Source organism: Poecilia formosa, unplaced genomic scaffold, assembly GCF_000485575.1.
Source record: "Poecilia formosa unplaced genomic scaffold, Poecilia_formosa-5.1.2 Scaffold576, whole genome shotgun sequence".
Taxonomy (NCBI): domain Eukaryota; kingdom Metazoa; phylum Chordata; class Actinopteri; order Cyprinodontiformes; family Poeciliidae; genus Poecilia; species Poecilia formosa.
The window spans coordinates 190,963-200,999 of record NW_006800515.1 but is presented as its reverse complement, the minus strand read 5'-3'; the positions used below and the strand labels follow the sequence as shown (position 1 = coordinate 200,999).

The 10,037-nt window shown below is 36.7% G+C and overlaps 1 protein-coding gene across 2 annotated transcripts; it reads left to right on the top strand.

Annotated features, from left to right (window-relative positions):
- The first annotated feature begins 230 nt into the window (after positions 1 to 230).
- Positions 231 to 8,998, top strand: LOC103129777 (transmembrane serine protease 2). 2 transcript variants are annotated; one of them, XM_016665367.1, is made up of 12 exons: positions 231 to 334; positions 1,665 to 1,757; positions 1,875 to 1,991; positions 2,086 to 2,215; positions 3,898 to 4,014; positions 4,104 to 4,144; positions 4,305 to 4,464; positions 5,889 to 6,055; positions 6,160 to 6,258; positions 6,913 to 7,055; positions 7,767 to 7,919; positions 8,263 to 8,998. In XM_016665367.1, exons 1-12 carry the CDS (start codon positions 310 to 312, stop codon positions 8,284 to 8,286), a joined length of 1,269 nt encoding a protein of 422 aa, XP_016520853.1. In that variant the 5' UTR covers positions 231 to 309; the 3' UTR covers positions 8,287 to 8,998. The 2 variants fall into 2 exon arrangements, with proteins under 2 accessions (XP_016520853.1, XP_016520854.1); XM_016665368.1 differs by lacking the exon at positions 1,665 to 1,757 and having other exon boundaries at positions 289 to 334.
- The last annotated feature ends 1,039 nt before the right edge of the window (positions 8,999 to 10,037 follow it).

Here is a 10,037-nt window from a genome sequence, read left to right as displayed (position 1 = left end):
AGACTGTAACCTATATATGTACCTATGTATGAAACCAACATATAAAGCCTACATTTTAGGAGACATTTCTTGTGTTGTCATGGGACAATTTTTTGGGGCAAAAAATTTTAGCCCCAAATTAAATATTTATTTTGCGAACTAAATATTTATTTTCCAAACTAAACATTTAATTTTCAAACTAAATATTTGGCTTACTGGCAACCTAAAAATTTAGTTAATATGGAAATTAGCCTGCCGATAAACGGAAGTGGAATGTCAAAATAAAAGCTGAGTTTTGCGGACTTATATTAAATTCTGCTGCTGGCAGAAATGGGTCGCCTCCGTCGTCTCGCAGGTAAAGTTTGTTTTTTAATATGTATGTAATCTATTCTTTTTATCTTGGCATGTCCAAGATGTTAGTTGAAAACATAGGGCGTAAATTTTTAGCGGCTATCCAGATGTTTACTCATGTTTCTATAGCAACAGTTTTCTGTATCAACGTCCACCATTACAGCCAAGCCAGAACACTTCCGGTTCATGTTAGATTCACGTTTTAGCTGCTTTAGACCTGCTAGCAACGTTTTTAAAGCAAACAGTTTTTGGACTCATTTTCACATACATAATTTTGTTTTACGAATGAATAAACAGAAAGTCTTAAACTTCCATTGCTGCTCTAAAGAAATTTAAGAGTAAATGAACAGGAACTTGAAGTGTTCTGGCTTGACAGTACTGTCGTGCATTGATTCAACTGTTCCTGGAAAACAATGTTTCTCAAACTTTTTCAGGCTGAGGATCATTTAACCCATTTAACAAAATACTCACGGACCACCTACCTTGAAATAAAACCATGAAAAAGATTTCCAATGATGTCAAACGGCATGGAAATAAATAACTATTTTACACTTGTAAAGTGAGACTGTTGTAAGTACAAAGAGAGATTGCTGCAAAGTACAAAGTAAACATCTGCGTAGCCGTTAAAATGGCACATCCTATGTTTTCAACTAACACGTAACATGTCGGCTCTAGAGGAGTAGAATCGACGATTAAAAATAAAATGTTACTTGAGCAACGATTCAGTACCGCGAGCTGCGGAGTTTATACACAGGGTCTCAAATCCCTTTTACTTTGGTATTCCACTTTCGCTAATGCAAATTAGCTTTTCGGCAAGCTAATTTGAATATTAGCTAAATAGTTAGCTTGGAACCAACCTAAATATTTAGTTTGTAAAATTTATATTTTCCTGACTAGATTTTGCTAAATATTTAGCTCAGACTTAACCATATAGTTTGGGCACTAATATTTAGCTTCGTGACAAAACAGTTAATTTGAAAGCTAAATAGTTTGTAAAATGTGTACTTAGCTTGTGAATTCAATATTGAGTTTGGAATGGTGACATTTATAAATGTAACATGGTGAAAATATGACTTTTTAAAATGAACTCCCATATTTTTTTCTCTATGACAAGCTAAATTAACCAAAAATTTTGATATAATTATACCATTTTTTTTACTGTATAACTTTGAAAACAGCACCCTACAATCCTATACCTGACTTAAAACATGAAAAGTTTCACCTGATTTTATGTCAGACAGAAAAAAAAGATGGGTATTTTTCAGTGATGCTGTGTAATACGGAGTTCCTTCTTTCATTTGCATTCTAATTTTAATATTGTTCTGCTTCCACAGCAAAAAAGTTGCGTCCCTGGAAGCGCACCATCTATATTACTCTTTCTGTGGTTACCACCCTGATAGTGGTCATCGTCTTGCTGTGGTATTTCTGTACGTTCACTTAGAGAACCTTGTGACTTGACTTTGTTTTTGAACTTAAGTGTGATTCTGCTTGTGTCCTTCCTCTTCCCTTTTTATTAGTTGTTGTTTCTATGTGTGTCTTTGCAGTATATTACAAGTGTCCATTTGGGAAGTCATGTGGACCGGGTGGGAAGTGTCTGAAGACCACCCAGTGGTGTGATGGTGTACAGCACTGTTTAAACGGAGCAGATGAGTCCCAATGCTGTAAGATATCGAGATGGAAATCCTACATGTTCCTCACTAACGTATACACCATGCGCCATTGTCTTCCCTGAGTACGGTTGTTTGTTTTACACAGTTCGCCTGCAGGGGATCGATTTCCTGTTGCAAAGTTATTCATCAAAAGACAAACTCTGGTTGCCTGTGTGTGCTGAGAAGTGGAATGACAACTACGGGAGTACTGTGTGTGTGCAGATGGGCTACGACAGGTGCTAATAGTTTATTCCCATATCTGCTGAATTTAAGACTGTAATTGAACGCAATGTATTTGCATTCATTTGCATGGTTTTCACAATGTTATACAGCAAACTCTGAAATGTGTGACCTACATTTGTGCCCAGGTCCCTGACTCAATACTTTGTAGAGCCACCTTTTAGCTGCATTTACAGCTGCCAGTCCTTTGGAGTATATTTTTACCAACTGTTCACATCTTACATTTCTACTTGTTCTTTAATGCAAAACAGCTCTAGCTCAATCAGTTTACATCAAGAGCATCTGCAAACATCAATTTTCTAATTTTGCCATAAATTATCAGCTAGATTTAGTTCCAGACTTTGATTAGGCCATTGCAGCACATAAAATATTGATGTGTCTTTAATCTAAACCATCACATTGCAGCTATGGCTCTATGTTTAAGGTTGTTGTCAAAATTTAAAGTTAAAAAGGAGGTGGGGAGGGGGACTATTTTATATCCTGATAATTAAATTGGTCTCTACTCTGAAAATTCCAATTTGCAACACTAATCTACATGTACTACAAACAAAGTGGTTGACAATTATAATATAGGTGACCAGGCAGGGTGACCAATCAGATTTCAAGGTTAGTTGTATATTGTCCTTTAAGTTATGTGACAGATAAGCAGCTTAAACTCCATGAGTGATGTGGTAAATTGCATGTTAAAACTGACAACTGTGCAAAAGTTCAGTCAAGATTTTTGTCTTAATTACTATTAACTGCTTTACCAAAATTGATTACTTTTTTATCTAAAAGTTCCATCCATCCAGCTATCCGTCTTTGGGATTTTTTTTAGCTGGTAACAAACTTAAAGTTTGTAAAAGTATCCGCCATATATTCATTGTAAGCTTTCGTATTTAAAGATCTCAGTGTTGTGTTGAGAGTAATGGTAGCACACAAGTGCAGGCAATGAAACAGTGTCTCCCATAGCATTCAGTCCAGGAGAGAAACAACTAAAGTAACAGAGAACATTTGGGACATTTGCTTTATAATGGAGGATCTAGCAAAGAGTGACAGATGAAGAAGAGCTTAGCTATTGAGGAGGACATGGAGATGACAAAGGACTCAGAGAGATAACAGGCGAACGGATGCAGCTGGGGATGGGAGCAGGCAGAGGCAAAAGAGGAAATAATTAACACCAGGGGAGCAGAATTATGGAAGCTGAGAGCAGACACTTTCTGCATATGTTTTTTTTCTCGAGATAAGTTAATCTTGATGAGTGGTGTGTATTAAATCTCACTCCATCTTTCAAATGCAAGTCAAACTGGAATGCATTTGAAGGATGGAATGAGGTTTAACACTTGAGGAAACCAACAGGAAATCAACTCATTATCTCGAGCAAGCCACAAGTTAGAAGCATATACGGAGAACCTCTGTTCTCAACTTTCACACAGAAAGGAAGGATGAGGGTGAGGTGAAAAATGAGTAAAGCAAGAAGAATGTGAAGAGGAAAAGAAACATTATAAAAACCTTATAAAACAGCGAGCAGAAAGAAACACGAATCTAAACAAATCCAAAGTACAATGAAACGAACGGAACCGACACTAAACAACAAAGGAATGATGAAAACATAGACAGAGAAGGCTAAACATTGGATCATAACATTGAATACTCTAAAAAGAAGTCACTGTTTCTTGTCTCTCTGTGTATCCCACAGAAATTTTTATGGGGGCTCTACTGAAGTCAGCTTTAGAACCTCAGCCCCAGAAGGATACTTGAAACTAATTTCTGGAAGTACCTATAAATCCCCGATACAGTCACAGCTCAAACGCAGGTATGGCCACACCATCATATAAGTATGGATAGTGATTTACAGAGTGAAGTGATAATAACATAATAATCTTATCTTACTTTACCTTGCAGCTCACAGTGCTCAGTCAAAGCCGTTAAACTCCAATGCATTGGTGAGTTCCTAATTGGCACAAGAGCACAAGAAAAGATATTAGTGCATAACTCATGAAAGAATAAATCAGACAAGTACAGAGACTTTCTGTTTGTGACAGGGTGAAATACTAAATTACAATTTTATTTACTTTTTTTGGTTCTTCTCCTCTGAATGTTGAGAATGTGGCAAGAGTTTGAGCGGTCGCATCGTAGGTGGCACCGAGGCGGTGAACGGAGCTTGGCCGTGGCAGGTCAGCCTCCAGATTTACTCTCAGCATGTGTGCGGAGGCGCCATCATCAGCCCAAGCTGGATCCTGAGTGCAGCACACTGCTTCAAACCGTGAGTCGTTACTCGGTGTTTTCTAAATAAACGCAAAAACAGTCAAGTGTTTAGGTCTCATGGGCATAATTTAATACCATGTGATTGGAATGTTAAGAATTTAGCTGCTGACATTCTGACGACAAAATGATGAAACGTTTCGGCGCTAGGATGAGGCAGATTTTTGGCCGTATCCAAATTGGGAACTTTTTTTTAGCATCATACAAAGAAGAAGACAACCGGAACTAGGAGGATCGTAGTTTGGAGTGTTTTTTCTTTTTTTTTTATGATTTGATTCACATGTGATTTTTATAGAGTTTCTTATTAATTGGAAAAACCACAATTGCGAAATTGTGTTTTTGTCATTAGCAGATGATCAACAAAACTTTTGTTGCATTTGCAATGGAAACCATTACAATGAGGCTTTTAAAAAGGTAGCCGGCCATCTTACCTTTGGGGTTAACGTGTATCTCAGGTGATTGGCTACACAGAGAACCAGGGTATAAAGATGCCAGCCGTCTGCAAATTCCAACCATTCAACTTCAACCCAAAATTTGAACCATATCAAACTCTGATAAGTGCTTTTAATGTTCTCTTATGCAACTATGAGGTATTGTGTATGTCTGGAGACGATCACCTTCTCGATAAGCCTGTCGCAATAAGCAATTAATCAACTAATCGCATGATAAATTAAAATGAGCTCAATAATTTTCATTCTGACGATTCATATTTTCTTTACAGAAACTTTATAATCCACTTCTTATGGCTTCAGTTGTATGTGGTTTTTATTTACTCTTTTTTAACATTTTTAATCAGTTTTGGTTGGTCTGCTTTATTTCGTCTATTTAAAATGTCTTCCAGTTTCAGTATGGACTGTCCTGTACAAAATTAAGGTTTATTAGTCTCTGAGGCGGAGAACTTGCATTGTTGTGGCATTTACCGCTATATTACTTAAAAATGATTTCAAAATAACAATATTATAGTAATTACTGGGACAATTTATCGTCCAGCAAAATTAGTTTTGACTTGACGCTGACCGTGCCTTCTCAGCCCTTCCAGGACAACAAGATGGCTTTCGACTGGCTTGAGGTGTTCATGTGAAAGAGGCTGCCATTCCCACGGTCAAAGTAGCTGCTCCAGAAATGACGTGACTTGTGCTCTCTTGACAGCTTTCGCTTCCTTGAAAACCCAGTCTTTACAAACTTGCACCTGGACAAACTTTGAACCAAATTATGTCTACATTGGACCTCTTAGTTTTGTTGGTTTCAATATCAAGCTCTGTGCTATGTACTTATCTAATGACTGGGTGTCATGCGGTAGCAATGTGCGTCATGTTTACAACTCGGTGATCTGTTCTGTTCTTGATTGTACAACAAAAAATGATTCGTGTATGGCTTGCTGATAAAACGTGTCGAGAGATCCTCTAAATTTGTTTCCCATGACAGATTTTCTGATCCTAAAATATGGGCGGCAACCTATGGGGATGTGTACCTGCCAGACCTGCAACCTAGAAGGTCAGTGAAGAGAATCATTTGTCATCAGGATTTTGACACTAAGACCAATGCCTACGACATCGCATTGGTAAAACTCAATAGGCCCATCATTTTCACACGTAAGTGCTTCTTCTTTAAATCCACTTTTTATCTTTAGACGAACGTCTATGAGAACAATCAATTCACTTCATCTTGACAAAATGCATTATATTTATTTGTATAGAAAGAACAGTGAGACCAGTGTGTCTCCCCAATGCTGGGCTTCAGGTAAATAGCAGCAGTGAAGCCTGGATCACTGGATGGGGGCAATTGTATCCATCTGGTGAGCTGATTGAACATATCCAGCTTTTCTGATCCTTTCATGCTATTTTCATTCTCAAATTTTCCTCCCTGTGTTTCTTTTTTCTTTTTTCCTAATTTTTCTGAATTTTGCTTCCAGCACATGTTGAGGAGCAGTAATTGTCATGATTGACTAAGTTATACGGAAGCCAAAGAGGGCGTTTTACCATATATACTTTGTCCCGATGGTTTTCTCAAGATGATAAGTTAATTTCCTGGTTGTTTTCTCAAGATAAAACAATTTTCTGTTTTCCGGAGATAATGACTTAATTTCCCGTATCTTGAGGTAACTTAATTTCCCGTTTTCCACATACGGTTTTCTCGCTCTAACGTGTTAATTTCCCGATGGTTTTATGTGTGTATTAAACACGATTTCATCCTTCAACCGCTTGCCACAATGGCATGCATTTCAAGGTTGGATTCAGGATCAAAACCCACACCAATCATCAAATTTTGTTTTCTCGTGATTAACTCATTATCTCTAAAAAAAAAACAAAAACAAAAAAAAAAAAAACCGTGTGTATATGTACCCGTTATCTGAAGAAAACCATTCGGAAAAAGTATGTGCAGAAAATGTCCACTTTAGACTTCCGTAAAGTTAATTATAGATTTGCAATTTTTATTTTTTATTTTTCAGGTCCATCTCCTGATATACTACATCAAGCTCAGGTTACCATTTATAGTAAAGATATATGTAATAATCGTTACGTGCTGCATGGGAAGGTAACCAAGACCATGTTCTGCGCAGGCAAACTGCAAGGAGGCGTCGATTCCTGCCAAGTTAGTTTTTGCCTCATAAGCATCACAGCTCTCGCATGCCAGAGCTACATAATCACAACTAAGAATCAGATGTTAGAGTTGTTTTGGATGATTTCAGGATAATTTAATTAATAATTCTCTGGCCACTCAGAGAATTATTATTTTAGGATAGTGTATGTAAATTTCATAGGAAAAATGTTTTGGTATCAAAACGTTTAAAAGAAATCTAGCTAATGCTTCAAATATGACATCAGCTGCTTTGTTGTTTTCAGCTGTCTGTAGGTTTCCTTGTCTTATATTTTGTTTAGTAAAATAAATAAAGCAATGCTACGCTGTAAAAAAAACAAACAAATAAACAAAGTCTCTACTTTACGTCAAAATACCGGCAGCCGTGGTTGCCAGGGTTTTACCACACAAGTACAGTAAAGCCTGTATTTATAAATTTTATACAGATCATTGTATAAATATGGTAAAATGCCTATTTGTATGGTAAAATTCTGTGGTTGCCACAATTTTACCGAAATTAAAAGTTTGGCAGCCACAGTTGTTGGTATTTTACCATAAAATAGAGATGGTTTTTTTTTTGTTTGTTTTTTTTTACATTATTTATGGAACATCAGAAGTCAAGAATGCAGCAAAAGCTTGTGTCAGCATATTGTTTTTATGACGTTACATTTCTTTCATGTGTCATAAATGCATTGTCCTGACAAATTTCTGCCCTGTGTCCTGCAGGGTGACAGTGGAGGACCTCTGGTGGTTAAGACAGGAAATGTATGGTGGCTGATAGGGATCACTAGCTGGGGCTATGGATGTGGTTTGAGGACAAAGCCAGGAATGTACACCAATGTATCTTTCTTTAGGGAGTGGATACACAAACAAATGCAGGTACAGTATTGTGCATCAACGTCTCATCTAATTTAATTATTGAATTTTATCTTCTAAATCTGCACCGTTGAATGATTAAGAAAGCAAAACCAAACATCTAGTCCTTATTTTTATGTTTACATGTCAGCAGGTCTCTGTTTTTTGCAGCTAAATACTGCTAAACTCTACACTTCAGATTTTTATTTGATCTTGCTTTGTGTTTCCAAGACATTCAAATGTGTTTTTGTGGAATCTGGTAGTTCTTTATGACATGGCTTAAAACTATGTGAACCATTTGCAGATTTTAAAACCATAAACATTAGCACAAATATCTAATTCTGCCTTTCCTTTTCAATCTCCACAGGATGAGTCACAGACAGAACTCTGAGGTTCCTACCAATGCATTTTGAGTCCAAAACAAATTCAATTCTAGAATTTTTCAAGAATTGGGGAAAAAAACCTTATTAAATATGCTTGTTTCTCAATGCAAGCATTTAATGTTTGCTTTTAGAAAAAAAAAATCTAGCTATTTATTTGCTCAGATGTGTGAGATTATCTACTGGATCTATCTGGAAATACCTTGTTGTCCACCTGGAAGAGCTGCAGGAGTTGCAGAATTGGGAAGGAACAGTCCACCTGATGAAGACCCAATTAAATCTAAACCTGGACCCAAACTACCTGCAAATCCTTGTTCAGTTACCATGAAGGAGAAAACCTGCTATAAAAATGCACATATTTGTCTGAATGTGGATTCCTGCCACCATTAATGAACGGTTAACTTACTCATTAATCTAGATGTGACATCCCAGGATTCCCACGAGGTAACATGCTACAAGGTGCGACTTTACAGAAACTGAACTATTTCCTTGTTGAGAAATATAGGGAGATGGTTTGAGGAAATGTTCAGGCTGAGATTTGCTTTTATTATTTAACTGGAAATGTACATTTAAATTTAACTGTCTTATTCAATATTCTGTATATTCTCACTGTTTCAAAAGTCTTGTGTGAGGCGATTTCTGAAATGTTGCTTTGTAAAACGACTGTAAATGATTCACCAAATGTTTGGAACTCCTGAGAGTAAAGCCTATTTGAAGAGAAAACAGTGATGTAAAAGAGTGCTCAATAGCATGCTCCTGCTTTAAAACCACATCATCTAGATGAGGGCTCAGGGGTCACCAAACTTTTTGAATCTTGGATTTTACTTTTTGGGGTGTTAATTGATATGAAGTGCTACAACTAATGTTTTTTTTTTTTTTATGTCACTTAACAGTTGCTTTTTTTGTTTTATGAATTAGACATGTAGAGCATTTTCTTCTAAATCTTCCTTGTTCTACTTTTGTACAATTATGAAATAATCAACCTTGAAAACATATACAAAGATTGGAGTTCAGACATAGGATTGACATCACATCCAGGTAGATTGTGTTCTCTTAGCAAGTTGGAAGCTAACTACTGCTTTGAGACAATAATGTATTTCCATACATTTCCAGCAACAAAGAAATTTGTGTCTTTTCTTTGCAAACAAATATTGCACTATACACTGAGGTAGTGACACAATACCAGCGATCAAAAGTTATATTTAAGCTGAGTTTTGTTCCTATGTGAAATGCTAAAAGGACAAAAACACTACATTTATTGATTGAGATATTATTTCTAATTAAATGCATTGATTTCATTTGAGGAGAATAGAGAAACAGACCAGATACAATTAATTTGATGGTATAATTAAAGGTTCCTACGTGTCATAGTTAAAGTGTTTTCTTTTTTCCCCTTCTTCCCCTTTCCTCTCTTTGATCCTTCTCCATCAGTCGGGTGTCGAATCACTGCTCATGGCAGTTGGCTTACTGTTTGGCAGATGTTCAATCTCCCAGACTACATCTGCTACCTGTTTGTACCAATTAATGGGCCCCTGATACTGAGCCAACACCTCTTCAGTGGGTTAAACAGATGACACAATTAGCCACTCAATTGAGGACCTTACACAGCATCATATCCAAACCACGGGGCTGCCTTTTATCTGTTTGGCCTTTTTTCTTGATGCTTCTCAAATTAATGGGCAGACCAGGGTATCCTGCTCTATTAAACCAATATTCTTTGTAACCATCTCTAAAAGTAAAGCCCATTTTCCCATTACCAGGT

What these genes read in the sequence shown, in the direction of transcription:
- LOC103129777 (XM_016665367.1), top strand. Translation starts at nt 310, where the DNA reads ATGGGTCGCCTCCGTCGTCTCGCAG. An exon ending in GTGCAGATGGGCTACGACAG is followed by an intron (nt 2,216 to 3,897) that starts GTGCTAATAGTT and finishes TGTATCCCACAG; the next exon opens with AAATTTTTATGGGGGCTCTA. An exon ending in CAGTCACAGCTCAAACGCAG is followed by an intron (nt 4,015 to 4,103) that starts GTATGGCCACAC and finishes TTTACCTTGCAG; the next exon opens with CTCACAGTGCTCAGTCAAAG.